This window comes from Psammomys obesus, unplaced genomic scaffold, assembly GCF_907164565.1.
Source record: "Psammomys obesus unplaced genomic scaffold, mPsaObe1.curated_primary_1811, whole genome shotgun sequence".
NCBI classification, from domain to species: Eukaryota; Metazoa; Chordata; class Mammalia; order Rodentia; family Muridae; genus Psammomys; species Psammomys obesus.
In genome coordinates this window covers 37,601,410-37,618,834 of record NW_026596073.1, presented here as the reverse complement: position 1 = coordinate 37,618,834, position 17,425 = coordinate 37,601,410, and the positions used below count along the sequence as shown (strand labels likewise).

General features: G+C 44.0%; 1 protein-coding gene and 1 long non-coding RNA gene across 4 annotated transcripts in view; one reads left to right on the top strand and one right to left on the bottom strand.

Annotated features, from left to right (window-relative positions):
* Positions 1-14,322, bottom strand: part of Pcdh10 (protocadherin 10) — a 59,321-nt gene extending 44,999 nt beyond the window's left edge. For all 3 annotated transcript variants that reach the window (XM_055625961.1, XM_055625963.1, XM_055625962.1), the window contains exons 1-3: positions 10,843-14,322; positions 9,259-9,317; positions 8,646-8,752 (exon numbers count right to left, since the gene is read on the bottom strand). In XM_055625961.1, coding sequence (XP_055481936.1) covers positions 8,646-8,752; positions 9,259-9,317; positions 10,843-13,467 — 2,791 coding nt within the window. In that variant the 5' untranslated portion in view covers positions 13,468-14,322. The remainder of the gene's footprint in view (positions 1-8,645; positions 8,753-9,258; positions 9,318-10,842) is intronic.
* A 184-nt stretch (positions 14,323-14,506) lies between these two features.
* Positions 14,507-17,425, top strand: part of LOC129690339 (uncharacterized) — an 84,254-nt gene continuing 81,335 nt past the window's right edge. The window contains exon 1 of the long non-coding RNA XR_008722288.1: positions 14,507-14,589. This is a non-coding gene — a long non-coding RNA (uncharacterized LOC129690339). The remainder of the gene's footprint in view (positions 14,590-17,425) is intronic.

Sequence of the window (17,425 nt, the reverse complement as noted above, 5' to 3'; positions counted from 1 at the left end):
TGTTGTCGTTATTGTTATTATTATTATTTACAATTTAATCACTTTGTATCCAGACTCTCTAATCTTTGTAGCCTCCTCCTGGTCCCACTCTTCCTCCCTCTTCTCTCCCTATGTTCCTCTTCTAGTCCGCTAGTGGAGAGGTTCTCCTCCCCTACTATCTGACCCTAGCCTATCAGTACAGTTTAGATCCTCTTTCTCTGTGACACAGTAAGGCCACCTTGCCAGGGAGAGGTGATCAAAGAACAGGCAACTACTGAGCAGGGTATTGAAGCAGATCCTGAGGCCCATAGCCAAACTTTGGACAGAGTGCAGGGAATCTTAAAGAAGAAGGAGACAGGAAGACATGGAGGGGAGAGGAGCTCCACAAGGAGATCAACAGCCAAAAATCTGGGCCAAGGGGGACCTGCAGAGGCTGATGAATCAACCAAGGACCATGCATGGAGAAGACCTAGACACACTGCTCAGATGTAGCCCATAGACAGATCAGTCTCCTTGTGGGGCTCCCTAGTAAGGGAAGCAGGGGCTTTCTCTGGCATGCACTCGGCTATCATCTTCTTAAATGATGAAGAAATAGTGAGTAGAAAAAGAATATTGGAAAAATCTTTTATGTGGCTGACAGTATCCAGAGGTCCCAGGTACAGCGGTTCTTAATCTACAACCCTTAACAGTGCGTCAGGTATTGTCACTACAAACACAGAGACAACAGTTAACTGTAGACTTCAGATTTCAAATGGAAGGTGAACTTCAACAAAAATTCAGCCCAAATTGATGAAGAGCCAATGACAAGAGTTCTGAACCTTCTGTGAGTAGGAAAAGTATGGCACTTAGTTTCCTGGGAAATGAGTTTCTAAAAATATCTGTCATTGGAACTCTGGCAATCCATATGCCTATAAATTGCTTATTATTTACCACCTTGCACAAACCCCAAACAAATGACTATAATTAGTGTAGCCGAGGTAACCAAATGCAGTGGGAATCAGCTACAAATAATATCGACATATTCCTTAGTGCTCATCTGTACGTAAATGGATGTCCTAGTCAACACTAAGTTAACTTATGTAGCAAGACTGAAAATGTCCCCACAACTTTTACTAGCCTTCTTAGACTGAGAAGACTGTTAAATTTTGCCTGATTATAAGCAAGAAAGACCATCTAGTTCTTCAATCAGATACAAGAACTGTGTGTGTGTGTGTGTGTGTGTGTGTGTGTGTGTGTGTGTTTGTGATGACTTCAAATACCTCTGGATGTGCATATGCATGCAGATTTGCATGTAACTATCTGTGTATGTATGTGGTATCAAAGGTGTAATTTCTCAGATTGCACTGTTTTTTGTTTGTTCGTTTGGGGGTGGGTTAGGCAGAGTTTGTCCCTGACCTAGATCTTGCCAAGTAAGCAGTGCTGTCTGGACAATGATGACTAGGGTTTTTCCTGCCTGCACCTCCCCTGCTCTGAGGTTGCAACATATACCATCATATCCACACCCAGCTATCTGCACTTGGAAGCTTGAACTCTAATCCTCAGGCTTCAAATTCAAAGGCTTGCCTGCCTCAGTTATCTCACTAGACCACAAAGTGCTGAGAGCTGTGGAATTGTGTCTAATTCTGTTTTGTTTCATTTGTTCAGACTGTTGAGACAGGGATTTGACATATAGCCCAGGCTGACTTGCTCAGTGGTCTAAGACAGGTTGAAACTCTTAGTTGTCCTACTTTAGTCTACCAGATGCTAAGGCTGTAGTCCACTACCACCATGCCCAGCCTGATACTCATTTGGTGCATAGCACAAGACAGAAAAGAATGTAAACAAAAGCATCATTCCCATGCTTCTCTAAACATGCTAGTACATTTATTGAATGTTTTAAATATTGAAAAAATTTTCAAGTGTCTTTAAATCATATCCACTCTATGTGTTCAAAATGTGTTTGTGTTTGTGTGTGTGTGTGTGTGTTTGTGTGTTTGTGTGTATGAGAGAAAGGGGAAAATATGTATGTGTGTGCGTGTATACATACTATGGCACATGTGTGGAGGTTGGGTCAGAGAACAACTTTCCTGGGTGGTGTCTTTCCTTCCACCATCTGATTACTAGGAATGTAACTCCATTCATCAGGTTTATGTGCAAGAACGTTTCTCCACTGAGCTATCTGGCAAGTATAATTTTGATTAATTTTAAATAACTAAAGCATGATTAATTTATATGGTAAGATGTTTAAAATGTATGAAAAACTGGAATTTTTAGAAATTAACAGAGAATGTTTATTGAATGGGTACACATGACTCTTAATTCTCCAAATATCTAGAATTCTTTGAGCTCTCAAAGGAAATTTTAGTGTTTCAAATAATGTACTATGCTACCCACTGATTTATATGAAAGTGTACTTGAAAATGGTTTTACAAGATAACAAAAATTTCACAATAATGAACATGTAGAATTTCTGCATTTGTCTCAGAGTTAACTACAATATTTTTGAAGACACACCACCAAGTTTCTTACCATCTATTAATCTCACTAAATAATAACTTTTTTTTTAAAACAAATCTACATGTAATGCTAAGTCCATCCTTAATGATAGCATCTTATTTATTTTCATTTTCAACCCCAAACATGAATTACTGATGGGTAATCTCTCGAGGAGTTTAAATACTGAAACTAGGATTACGAAGTCTGACTGGCACCAGAACAAAAATCCTGGAGATGTTTCACTGCTCTCTATACACATCATATTTCTGCAAGAAGATATTCATGTTAAAAGAGAAAGAGAATATCCCTGAAACACATTCATAAGGTGCTGAAGCAGCATCCTGGGCACAAGGCTGATATTTCGGTCCACTAATACTTAATTTTTTTCTGTTTGATATAGTGGTGGGAGAAAGAAGGCTCTTCTGTATCACAGAAGTCACATTTAAGAGAAAAATAATTATGTGTAATTATTTTAAATATAAAAAACGGATGCCTCCTGTACATAGCCGACAAAATCAACTGAGTAAATCTCATGGAGGCTCTCAGAGACAGAAGATCATGGACCCTATAGGGCCTGAGCTAGATCCTTTGCAAATACATTATAGTTGTAAGCTTGGTGTTACTGCAGGACTCCTGACAGCTGGAGTGCAGATATCTCTGACTTTTTTGCTTACACTTTCCACCTACTGGGTTGCCTTAATATGAGGCTTTGTGCCTAGTCTCATTGTATCTTGTTAGGCACTATTGGGTGGATATACCTGGGAAGCATGCTCTTATTTATTTATTTATTTATTTTTATTTATGTATTTATTTGAAGGGAAACAGGAGGAGTAGATGGGGGTGAAAAGAGGTCCGGGGAGAAACTGGGAGGAGTAGTGGAGGAAGGGAAAACTGTGATTAAATGTAATATATGAGAGAAGAGCTTAAAAACCATAATAAGTTTGAAGAATTAATGGATGTTTAAATTCAAAACATTAATATAAAATTCTTATATTGAATCATAGAAAGATGGGCACTAATGCAACATTTTCCAATCAATAAAATTTTCTACATATTGTTTTAAATGGGCAAATACATCCAAGCATGAAAATCCAGTATCCAGTCATTCATGTTTTTAAGTATTTATGTACAAGTATTCATTGCAATTCAGGTTATTGTCATCTCTTTAATAAACCAATATGTTGTGATAAGCTTTTTCTTGATGAAAGCAGAAAGTATTTGCTAGAAATTACTTTCATATTTGATTATATATTGAATTATACATATTTCTTATCTTCCAAATGGGTGGTTACTGCCTATATCTCCTAATTACAAGAAATTGATTAAAATTTCCTTAGATTGAGAATATATAAAGGGTATACAAAGCATATTATTAACAAAAACTAAGGTAGATTGAAAGTTTGGTTACAAAAAAGAAAAAAGTGTCACCCCAAAAGAGAGAAAACTATGTTAAGCAATGTTTTAAAGAAAATTATGAACCTATAGAGTGGAATTTCCTTGGAAATATTGTATATCATTATATATAACTGATTTGGAAGAGAGGTCTCTTAAATAGGGCCTGAATATTTCACCAGTTTTATCAATAAAACAAGTGGATTCATTTCTCATGAGGAAAAATCAGATATAGAAATGAAAATGAAAACCACAGCATAATCAATAAACTTCAAACAAGGAACAGAGAAATTAATAGAAAATAGACTTTTTTTCATTTGTCATTTAGATAAATAGTTTGAGAAAGAAATAAATGTATCCCATTAAGGGTCCTCACACAGGGGACCTGTTGGATGACTAACAATGCTCTTTTATCATTTATCATTAGTTACATTGGCTGTGTAACTTTAATTACCAAATACATAGAAATGCATTTAACTTTTTGTGAAAAGGTGAATGTGTCACAGAGAGGGACGCCAACTGCAGTAGCTGTGGTACAATTCAGTGCACCCACATTTTTTCTGACCATTTCCTATGGCTCAATTTGGAGGCCCAAGATTTGATAAGTTCAACTTATTATTATCTCTTTCAAATGCATTTATGATTAAACCACGTGTACAGGCAAGGAAAACACAGGACAAGTCTTTGAAATTTGGGTAACATCTACTACATGTCTTAAAATATGTTATTTTATTTGCAATCATTATTTCCCGTCATTTCTTTCTAGTCCTCAGGAATAAGCTATTTTTCGATTGTGACAGCTGATGTGAGAGACTGCCTGTGTTACAAAGATAGACACACATAAATTTTAAAATACAAGTATCTATATTTTAGCCAGTAGCAGTAGATGGTTCTTCTGAGAACTGTTAGGATTAAGAAAATGAGAAGTGTATCCCATTTGTGTGCCTTTCTCATAGTATAATACAAAATGGTATTTTTTTCCAACCAAACCTTCAGTATGTATGATAAAACTAATTTAAAGAAAACAAATCTAATTTTCGAGAAAATCCCCAGCCATCTTTCAAAGTATCTTAAAATACTTCATAGACATTAACTACAGTTATAAGGTAGGTATAATTTTTAAGAACATGCCAGTTTCAGGTATCTCATAATAACTAACTCATTAATAAATAAAAAATGCACATCAAAATTCTATCCCTTCCTATCACCTTTCAAAATCCTTATAGTTTTCTCTATTTTCCCTCAGTATTTTGTCTTTCATAAGCTTCCTCATATTATCAGACTGTGGTTCATAGATTCATCAGAAACTTGAACAACCTTTATAAACAATTGGCATGAATTCCCTTTATTTTTAAGATAAACTTTAATTCGCCAACATCTGAAATCTTACTGGAATTAAGAAAAATACATTTGTAGTTCGTGATAACTAAGTTCTCTTGCAGATGTTGTTGTCTTCCAATGGTTTAACATACACATGATACATTTTACTTATTATCTTAAAAATACTGATAATTCTAGCTTTATTTTATTTTAAATTTACAGCCACTAGTTTGTCCTGAATGAGAGTGACTAAATTACCTTTTAGCATATCTTTTGAAAGAGAAAGACACTAAAATAAATCGACAACTCATAGCATAGGTATTTAATAAACTAAAGACCAACTTCTTACAGCTAAGTAGATTTGTGTAAATATACCTCAACGATGTTAATGATGTTTAAAATCACATAACTAAGATGTTACATCCTTAGTCATAAGATAGCAAAATAAATCGTTTAACATACTAATGTACTAAAAAAGATTGGATTTGTTTTGATTCTTTAAATCTACATTTTAGCTCTTTGGCTTTGGTTAATCAGTTTTCCCTCTTGTGATGGCTTTTGCAGGCCTTCACCACATCTTCCTGGACCTCTGCCATATCTAACCGATACATCAATAGTGCACTGAAAAAAACGGAAAGCACCTTGACAAGGCTCTAGAAAGCAAAGTGCTACAGAGCAGTGGTCAAGCCCAATAATTCTGTGCACTGAGCCAGGTGCAGTAGCCAACTGAGAAAGCTCATGTGACTCTCTGCAGCTGCCTTCATGCCGGCAGCCTTTTTGTGAAGAATGTTTGCGGCTGCTGAAGGCTTAGATAGCAGAAAAGCAAGGAGAAAAATAATGGACAAAAAGAAAACAATTCAGGAAAAAATAGGTTTCATGTGCAAAAAAGTTAAGTATAAAGTAAGGTTATCGTAGAAAAAAATGAATATTAAAAAAAAACATTAGACTGTTTGAACAGGTGAAACACTAAGTTACATTGTACACTGGCAAGAAACAAAAGCTAAAAGAGAGAATTCAGAATTTTTAATCTTTCCACTTTTACTCTAATCATTTTACATTTTCTCTTAACATGTTTAGGGAGATTTGCTTAATGATTTAATTTTGCAAATTTGGAAGATCAACATAAGTTGTCTTTATGGGAAAAAAATCACATTTTTTGAAACAAATGACTTCTGAAATATTCTTTCTACTTGCTGTGAGGTTTATAGTATAAAACGTAACTATGAGCTGAAAATATCATTTAGTAAAAGACATCTTAATTTTATGCATTCAGATTTTTACCATAAAAACACTCAGAATACTTTTTACTATAAAATTAAGCATATTACAACAGATCAATTCAACAAGGTGCAATTACTTCTCACTGTAAGTGCTTTCTTACAACTGCAAAACAGCAATTATGCCCAGTATATTGTGTCTATTCTGTTACCACTGAACTGAGTAAATGGAGTGGTAATTCTATACTACTTTTATATGTTTTAACAACTTAGATATGGGGGCAAAAAGTTCAGCCCTTTGGTGATCAAAACTAAAAATTGCCTTGCCTATTTAAAATGTATTGCAGAACATATTTTTGCATTTTAATGGTCCTTAAAAGGCTCTGGAATCCCAAATCTTTGAAAGAATCATTAACAAAATGGCAACACTGTTCTGTGAAATTAAAGAAAAAAAAAAAAAAGCTAACATGAAGACATCCTAACAGGAATATCTATCTAACTACCTTAGTATTTCTTGAGAAGGTTTGTTCATTCCTCTTTCTTTGCATAGGTTATTAGGCTCATCATGTATTTCTAAGTGACTAGGCTAACTAAAATGCTCAATGCCACTGGGTGTTACTAAAAGAGAAAGGAAAGAAAAACACAAAAGGGAGTGAGTGGGTGGGAAAGAAATAAAATACATGCAAAGAAACATGTGGCAGTTTCCCCATGTCAAACGTTTTGTTGTAAAAGGCTGGGGTTAAATTCAAAACTTGGGGGAAATAGAAATGAATAGTTCTAAATGTACAGTTTTTAAATGATAACAATAAATCATATACCACATATAGGGCAAAAATGAAAGGGACTTTGTACTCACATATAAACTGCTGGCAAGAACTGGTTTGTTGTCAGGATCCCAGACACTAAATAGATGCTCTGTTCACTTAGCGTGAAGGCCCGCAAGGGGCAGGGACCTCCGGGGATTCTTGGCAGTTCTCAAGTCTCATTAGGTCTGCATATTAATGACTTGAAGCAATATAAAGAGACCCTTGAGCAGCCTCTTTTTCCTCTCCTCCTGCCTGGGTTTCCCAAGATTAAGCAGCCACAGACAGAGCACACATCAGCCAACTGAGAGGCTTGTAGCCACGACTGCTGCCAGGCCCTATTGGGTGTGCACTGCCCTTTGACACACTGCTTCGGTACCATTCCCAGGGCTATCAAGTGTGTTAAGGAACGAGTACTCTGGAGGACTAATACTGCCATGAAAGTAAGAAACTCCATCACTTTATGTGAGAAAAATCAACATCTTAAGAGAAATAAGTGTCACCCAGAGGTAGCCCAATGATGAACATTTTTCATGAATTTCAAGAATTGCAAAGGCTTTCCACTTTCTTATGTGTCAAATAAACACAGAATTAGCAAGGGAAGTCAGAAAACATATGTCATGGGTGAAATCCAAATGGAAGTAAAGAAAAACAAGAGATTTATAAAATTATTTTTATTTTATTAAGTCACAAACTTTACTTCTTATAAGTTCTCTTAGTATTAGTAATTAGTATTAGATCTTACACCTGACTAAAGATCAAACTCAGGTGAAACTTGAAGTAAAGTTCTGTTTGAAAGTCATACTGTGCTCCAGCTGCCTCTTGTGACCATGACTCTCCCCACCTGTTAACCCACATAGACAAATGGTTGAGTTCAAAATTTGATAGTTGTCAAATGAGATCAAAGATGCCTCAACAATACTAATTACCGAGTACCTATCACTGCTGTTCTGAAGCCTAGAAACCCAGGCTTGGAAACCAGACTTTCAAACTATTTGTGACTTTTAAACATCACTCCTTCTCAGGTGATACTTGGTATGTAAAATGCACTTCTCTGGAAGGTATGAAGTTTGGATTTTAGGATCCAGTCTTGCATTCATTTTTCTCTTGTCCTTGTGAGAAGTCAATAAGTAAAATTTATCTTAGTTAGGTCCTCCATAAATAAGCCCAATAAAACCGTTTGAAGACAAGGACCCAGACCAGATGAGAGATGGGTGGATACCTCTATGTGACTCCAGTCCTTTCAAGAATATTATATCATCAAGGACTACTTTATAGTCAAAACTACTTCCTAACCTCAATACTTCAAAGAGATGTAACACTTTACACAGTCTCCTTTTGGACGTACAGTGATCACTAGAAGACATACGGTTGGATACCTAAGCCATCATCCTTTGGAGATGTACTTAAGTAAACAGCTATCTAATGGGCATTTATATAGCTCTTTGGTCACACTTACCAGCTGACTGGCCACGGTTGGTGACGTCATGATCACTGTCTCCCTGTTCACTGTCTCCATGACCGCTGTCCTTAGAGCTTACTATGTCAGCTTCCTGGAATGCAGAACTAGAGACACAAAAAGAAGAATGTTAGAACTGAAAAAATAAAAAATAAAAGGTGGAGAAACACAGAAAACATTCTTCTGCCCCCACATGGTCACAGATATGTGCTGCAGACTCTTGGAATTCTTTCTTATCTCTGTTTCCACATGAAACTGGTTTTTATCACTTAGATATAACTTCCTAAATATGGAGCCTTCACAGTCAATTGAAACATGAAACATGTGAAGTATGGACATTATTCTATGACTGGACCTAAGAGCATGTCTGTGTCAGATTCATAATATATATATGAACACATATATAGATAAGTCATAGAAACTGTCAAAATATTTTAAATTTTTATAAAAACATATTGTATAGCCAACAGTACACAGATAAATAAATTCTATACAGAACTTATGCCCTGTCCTAGTTTAAAGTGCTATATACATTATGTCATTTAATATGAAACAACACACCTATTTCCTGCTTTTACTAGGTAGAAAACTAAGGATTGAGAAATGTTCATACCTGTTAACTCGGCGAGGTCTGTCAACTAGATAGCTGAGCTCTGCTCTCTGGTGTTTATTCTAGGAAAAAATAAATAAATCAAGAGCACTAAAATTCAGAGCGTGCAATGATCATTCTGCCTTTGAGACTTAGAATTATGTTGGATTTAACCACTTGTGTATATTGTGTATAATTAATGAATTTTCAGGCTTTCATAAGACACAGCCTGGTGATTGCTGTCCAGGAGCAGGGGAAATGTGTAGAGACATTTGAATCTAGATTCCCTTAATTCAATTGTAAACTTTTAAAATAAAAATTAAAAAAAAAATTGCTGTCCCATAGTAAATGTGTCTTACATTAAAAGGGGAACGAAAGACAGAATCCTTTATATCTGTGTGTCTACCATAGAATTACCCTCAGCGTATTCTGCACCTTGTTTCTCCACAGCCTGCAGAATGTTTAAACGGATACTGATGGACACAAGAAAAACAGCACGCTCAATAAGAAAAAAAAAAAGTTTGAGTATTTTCTCAAATTATTTTGTTGTTTATTTTCGAAAGGTACTTAAGTTACAAATGAGCTGTACAAATATTCACGAAAGTCAATGAGTTATATCTGAGACTCAAAATAAGGAGATGCCAAGAAAACTAACCCCCACCTTCCCTCCAGAGGCCTCTGCAGGCTCCCCCACAGCCCTCACACCTCAGTCCAAACTTAGCTTTACATGGTTCTCCCAATCCCCACCCTCCAACTTTGCCACTGTGTCTCTCTGCCTTTTAAGAAGAAATTAGAATGGACAGGCCAAATTCTTTGAAGAAGAAAGCCAACAGTGGCAAGGAGGTAGTTATTACTGAAACTATATATTCAAGACAATTGATGAAACTTCCAGTTAGTTTACTCTTACAGGGTTCTGTGCCAAAGGAACTTCATTCAAATTCACACTGTGTGGGCATTCGGCTTCAAGAGCTTGTGTTAAAGCTGTCCAGAGCAGAACTGAAGGTTTTTCTTTCGTTCTTTCTTTTTTCTTCCTTTTTTTTTTTTTAAATTTTTTTCAGAGAAAGAACTGATCACTAAAACATGCAGTCCAATTTAGGCAACCATATAAAGTTAAACAATCTATAGCTCGCTTGTACACGCGACTGAAAGCAGCGAAAAACAAAACTAAAATCGAACCAACTTTATTAAAGCCTGGGACAGATGCAAAGAGAAAAAGATCTTTGTCAGTGACAGGAGGCCCCTCCCCCACGCTCTCCTCTCCCTCCAAGCTTTTCCCCTTATATGCTCCGGGTTTCAAAGAAGGCAGGACCTTAAATGTGTTAGAGGGAGGACGAAGCTCCGAGGTGTCAAAGAAGGAAAGGGGGCGGGGGGGGGGGTTAATGAAAACAGAAGCAGCAACGGGATGGAGTGAAGTCGGGATCAACACGGAAGTTAGGTTACACACCAAGAGGTGAGAAACGGTGACCCGCACATCCTCCCTCACCACATCCATACAAACACGCTAACGCCTTAAAATACACAGTGACCCCGAAGAGATGCAGGGCCGGGCTAGAGGAGGCTTTCTGATGGAGGAGATGAGAGATGGTGGTTCTTTCGCTTCAGCCTTACCTCGTTGGACAAAATGCTTCCGTTGGAAATGATGTCTGGTTGCTGGTCGCTGTACCCGGTGACGATGGCTCCACAGGGATTGTGCTCAGCGTCTGTACTCCGGGAAGGGCTGCAGGGCTTCAGGAACATCAGGTCAGTCTTGGCCGACTCCGGGGTCAGGCAGACCTGATAGCAATAGTTCTGGTTGTGGTGATGGGAGCCGAAGCCCCCGGACTCCTCCACTGGCACCTGGGCCGGGTTGCTAGGGACGTTGGCGCTCTGCACCAACATGATGTCTGACTTGCTGAGTTTCTTCTTGCGCGCCCGGGCTTGGCGGCCGCAGCAGGTCGAGCCCCCGCTGCCGCAGCAGCAACAGCACAGGCAGCAGTCGCTGGCTAGACACGTGTAGATGTTGAGTTTTTTCTCCTTTTGACAGCGCACGGCCAGCACGATCATGGCCAGCAGGAAGATGAAGGACACAGAGCCCAAGGCGATGATGAGAATGAGTGTGAGGTCCAGTGAAGTTTCCCCGCCGCCGGAGCGGCTGGGGCGCAGGTGTTCTCCGGGTCCTCCGCCCCCGCCCCCGCCCTGGGGCTCCACCGCTCCATCCACCAGCTGAACCACCAGGGTGGCCGTGGAGGACAGGGGCGGCTGGCCGTGGTCGCGCACCTCGATCACCAGCTCGTAAGGCCGCTGGGGGTCGCGCTTGGCTGGGACCCGCCGGGCGGTGCGGAGCTCTCCGGTGCGCCAGTCCAGGCGGAATAGGTTCATCTCGTTGCCCCGCACTACGCTGTAGGTGAGCCTGGCGTTCTCGCCGTCGTCCGCGTCCACGGCGGCCACTCGAGTGAGCAGGTAGCCAGGCTCGGCAGAGCGCGGCAGCACCTCGCGGGCCGGAGTCCCGTTACGCCCCGGCAGGGGTGCCACGATGGCGGGGGCGTTGTCGTTCTGGTCCACTATCAGGATGTTGACCGTGGCGTTGCCGGCCAGCGCCTGGGGGCTGCCGGCGTCCCGGGCTTCCACTTGGAAGCTGAATTCTTTGATCTGCTCATAGTCGAAGGATCTCAGGGCGTACAGGTAGCCGTTGTCCGAGTTGATGGAGACGTAGGTGAACACGCTCATGCCCTGGATCTGGCACTCTAGGATAGAGTAGGTTAATTTTGCGTTGGCCCCCTCGTCGCGGTCCGTGGCGCTCACCGCGTAAATGTAGGCGCCCGGCACGTTGTTTTCTGTCACATACACATCGTAGACCGGCTGGCTGAAGCGCGGGGCATTGTCGTTCACGTCAGACACTTGAACCTGGATCGACTTACTGGTGGAGAGCGCAGGCTCGCCCAGGTCGCGGGCCACCACGGTCAGGGTGTAGGAGTCCCCAACCTCTCGGTCCAGGGGGGCTTCGGTCACGATGGTGTAGTAGTTCTTGAAGGAAGACTTGAGGCGGAAAGGCACGTCTCCCAGCAGCTCGCACTGCACCTGCCCGTTCTCCTCCGAGTCTCGGTCGGTCACGCTGAACAGAGCCACCACCGTGCCGGGGGCCGCGCCCTCGCTCACCGCCTCCTTCACTGTGCTGAAGCTGATCTCGGGCGCGTTGTCGTTGGCATCCAGCACCCTCACCAACACCTTGCAGTGCGCAGGCACAGCGTTGGGACCCAAGTCCTTGGCTTGGACATACACCTGGTACACGGGGCTCTCTTCGTAGTCCAGCTCGCCGCTCACCTCCAGCCGGCCGGTGCGCGGCGACAGTCCGAAGAGCTCCCGAGCCCTGGGCGAGATGTGACTGCTGAATGAGTACACGACCTCGCCGTTCTGGCCTTCGTCGGGGTCGGTGGCGTTCAGCTGGATCACGAGCGTGCCAGGGGGCGAGTTCTCTGGTAGGGAAACAGTGTAGACAGGTTGGTCAAAGGCGGGCACGTTGTCATTGGAGTCCAGCACTCGGATGGTGAGCAAGGCCGTGCCTGTGCGCTGCTGCTGCGGGGGCAGGCCGGCTCCCCCACCGCCTCCCCCTCCTTCCCCTCCTCCTCCCCCTCCTCCCCCGTCCACCGCGGTCAGCACGTAGCGGTGCACCGCTTGCTGTTCTCGGTCCAGCGGCTTCTCCAGCACCAGCTCAGCGAATCGGTTGCCATCTCCCTGCGTCTGCACGTCTAGCGAGAAGTAGCTATTCGGGGTTATCTCGTAGTCTCTTAATGAGTTTGTCCCCACGTCTGGGTCGAAGGCGCTCTCCAAGGGAAAGCGGGTGCCTGGCGTGGCGCTCTCTGAGATCTCCACCGTGAGGTCCGGCTCCGGGAAGGAGGGAGGGTTGTCATTGATGTCCAGCACTTCGATCTCCACTCGGAACAGCTCCAGCGGGTTCTCCAGGAAGACCTCTAGGTGCAGGACACAGGAGGGGCTCTGCTTGCAGATCTGCTCGCGATCGATCTTTTCGTTTACGTACAGAACCCCGGTCTCCAGATTGAGGTCCAAGTAAGGGGTTCGTGAGTTGGCCACCGTCTGAAACCTGCGAGCTGAAAGTTTTGTAATGTCCAAGCCCAGGTCTTCAGCGATATTCCCCACGAAAGTGCCATGTTCCTGCTCCTCCTGCACCGTGTAATGAAGCTGGGAAAAGACTCCGTCCACCATCCAGAGCAAAGCAAAGAATAACAGCACAATCATCTCCAAAAGGAAAGAAAGCCGCTCCCCCCCCGTAGCCAGCCAGCCACCCGATCACCTCTCCCCCCACCACCGAAAAAAGAATATTTTCAAAAATATAAATAAAAGTGTGCTACGTGGGGGGGCTTCTGTGGATGTGGAAAATTTTTATTCCTCTTGCTTCATGTTAGAGCTTCCCCAAATTCAGCCTCATTTTTCAATCTTAGCGCAGAAAGGGTGACTGATGTCCCCTATGCTCGCTGTAGTCTTCCCACTGACCAATTAATAAAATAACGATAATACAATAGTCAGCCTCCTTTATTCCGACAGTGTTGGCGCAACGCGGCGCTGGCAAATCCCAAGGAGGAAATTTCGATATTTCAAGACTGTCCTAGGTTTGTCTTCTTGCTGATGGGAGGAGAATGTGGAGGAGGAAGAAGAAGAGGAGGAGGAAGATGAAGAGGAAGAGAAGGAAGAGGAGACGCTGCCGGCACCGCTGAACATGCCTCTTGATGTCAACGGCTGGCAAACGCGAGCGGGCTTAAAGACAGCGAGAGAATTTTGTGCCGGAAGAACACGGAGCCGTTCTGCAGCATAAAACTTTCATTCTCTTCATTTCTCCGGATGGACGTTCCTCTTGACATTTTCTCCCCTCTGATTGTCTCTGCATCTCTTGGCTTTCATAGTCTCGTCTCCTCAACTCCACCGGCCCTTGCTTTGCTGTGAACCCGCGAGCAATTTCCTCTCTGCTGTTTCCTACCCAAGCCCCCCTCTTTCTCTCTCTCTCTTTCTCTCTCTCTCTCTAGCCAGCCTCTTTTCCTCTCAGTCCATCCTGCCTCCTGCTTCAGCCCCAAAAGCCTGTGATCACGGCTGGCAGTTTCTGAGCTCCGAGCGCTCCGCTTCTCTGTTTTTGCGCAGCGCCCTCATTCTGCCAACCAATCGCCGAGGAGCACCACCTACCGAGCGGCGGCTCATTGGCGAAAGCGACCGTCAAGTAGCAACGTCACCCGGCAGCCAGGCGAGGCGGGGCAGAACTCTCGCCTTGGCTGCCCGAGTGAGTGTGAGTGTGAGAGCGAGAACAGCCCGCAGGTCCCGAGGCGCTTGCAGGGGACTCTGCCGCGGAAAGTTCCCAGTCCCCAGCCGCAGGTAATGAGCAGGGAATAAGAGAGGTTCCCCCGTTTGCATCAGCAAATACGAAAACATAATAGCAACAGCTGCGGTCGCCTCTCCAAGGAGCGGGGTTTCCAGTGACGCTAACATTCTTTTTTTTTCCTTTAAGGTGTTTTCCCTGATGCTGATCTTGGAAAGAAATCACCAAGAAGGGGGGGGGGGTGGAGAAGTTGCTTTAGGGCCGGTGGTCAAGCAGCGGTTTATTTACCAAATAAAACAGGGACTCTGGCAGAGCTGCGCGCGGACAATTTAAATGCGGGCATTAAATGGCATGTTTCAATCAGAGCGAGAGGGTCCGGAGGGGTTGTGTGGGGAGGAGAGAAGAGGCTGAAGTGGGAGAGAGCGGAGGTGAATTTCCCCCCCTAAAGCGGAGGGATTCACGCCAAGGGACGTGGGGTGACAGCTCCTATAGACGGGCAGATGTTTGGACGTTCAGCTACCTGGTGTCTACCCACAGAATGCTTGCCTAGTAGACTAACTCATTTGGGGACATTGTTTCGAATTGCGAGTGCCTCCGTTAAGGACTGGGGGCTCCTTTGTAGCGTTTGCCTAGGAGCCCGCCATCCTCAAACCCTACTCTAGGGCACCGGAGCCAGCACCACCCATCACTGCGAGGCTCTTGCAATATCCCTGCGCCTCGCCTGGCCCCGCGCCAGGCAGCAGTGGGTAGCGCGGGCTTTTATTTTTATTTTATTTTATTTGCCTGGTTTCTGTTTTAATTATTATTATTTTTTTCTCTTACAAATGGTGATCCATCCCCGCCTCCATATTAGAGGGGGTGGGGAGGGTACATGTCCAGCCTGGGGACAGCTCTCTGGAGAACGACCGTGGGGTGGCCGCGAGGGCGGGCGGGGCGGTGAGCCGTGGGGTGCACACGCACGGAGGTGGGGGGGGGAGGGATCGAGTGTGCACCGCTGCGGGAATCCACGGACACGTTAGCACCTTCCCGGTGCTGGCCCTGGTCCTCGCTGGCCGCAAGCTCAGCTCAGTGCGAATCCCCTGGGAGCAGCCCCGGGATCCTGAGCCGTCCGCTTGACGAGCCGCGGGCACTCGCTACTGAGATGCATCTACACGCCCAGTTCTCGTGAAGTTCTAAGGCGGCGGGAACGAACTCTCCAGTGCTGGGAGAGCGCGCCGAGTGCCCGTTCTTCGAGAATAAATGTCCAACTATACGCTCTGATGCTGGCGAGGAATGGGCTGTTTGTTTTCTGCTGCAGCCCTTTAAGCGAAAGACTAGAAGGGCTCCCTAGAGGCTTCTTGGTAATGAATGACCCAAGAGTAACGCCACTGCAACCCGGGGGAAGGCAGAGTCCGTGCCCCCCTCCTCCCTGCCCCCTCCCCGACAAGGTATGTTCCAGTGCCTTCAGGAAAGGAGTGCGCGTCCCCACGCGTGATTGACACTGAGGCATGCTCGGACCACTCCGGCGAGTCCTTGTCTAACGGCCTGTTCCCCTGCCCATAGCACTTGGCTGTTGCTGAGAAATGGGTTCTACCTTTAGGCGGGTAGCTGGAAAAGGAGCCAGCAAACATGGCTAAGCCTTTTCCAGCTGCAGTGAATTGACCATCGGCCAAAACCAAGCTCAAACCGCTGCAGTTTAAAATGATTTTAGCGTCACGTCTGCGGCGGAGAATGGAGCGGCAGAGCAGAAAGAGAACCTGTGGATCAATGAAAAGGGGCTCTTAGTGAATCCGAATATTAATACACTGTGGCCATCTGTGCTTCCCGCCCCTCCCCCTCCCCTCAGATCTACAGCATTCAAACGCAATTTTTCTAGCTCTCCAAGCTGACTCATCAGAAACCCCTAGCCTTGTTTAAAAAAAAAATAATAATAATAATAATAATAAAACACGACGGTAATGTTTTAACGTGTTTATTTGTACGAACGGAACCTTTTGTGCATGCGACAGTGCAGAAGCAGATGTGCTGCGGGAGAGGGTTTGTATCTCCAAAAGGAGCTTGAAGTTTGAGCTGACTTAGGGCGTTTGCAGAAAGCCAGCGAGTTTGGAGATAAGAACGTGGAGAGACGGCCAGATTTCCCTGTAAATAATCACTGCATCCACTGTAACACTTGAGCTGCCTTTTTTTTTTTTTTGGTGGCAGCTGTGTTTGAATGGGGACCATCTCCAGAAACGTGGGTTACAGGCGTCTCCTAGCGGCGAAAGTAGCATAGGGCAAGCTAGATAATTTTACTATGGAGCTTGCCTTCCGTAGGGTTCGCCTGTTGGGGACTCTGATGGATTCTGAGGGTCACAGAGGCCGGTGCCGCCAGCAACGCAAAGCCATGCTCCTCCACGGGTCTGGCCTCGGTGACTTTTGGTCTCTGAGGTGCCATCGCTGTAGGGATGACAATGGGGCCTTCCTAGGCAAATAAAAGCGATCCAGGCCCTCTGCCCTCCCTGGTAAAGCTCCAAGGGAGAGCGCAAGAACAGTTTGTTCGCGTCCAATAATTGCAGCTGAGCCTTATAGTAAGGTCTTTGAAAGAAACCAATCCTGTGTTGTTGTTTTTTTTAATTCAAAAATAGTAATTAAGTTTTTCTTTCAAAAAATGCCTTTTGAACCTAACATGTATGTTTTCTGTCTTAGTAGCAATAAAGCAGATACCTTTCCCCTCCACCCCTCCTAATCTTCTCTTTTCCACCTTCCTTTGAATCCAAGTATTTAGTGGAGTCACAGAGACACAGCAGTCTGGGAGGGGCTGCTTCTTTGAAGTGCAGTGTACTTTGTCCCCGGGCATTACTGATGTGCTGTGGGAGAAGCAAACATGCTTGTAATCTTCCTCCCGCAGCCTCTAAGGCCAAGGAGCGCCAGCTG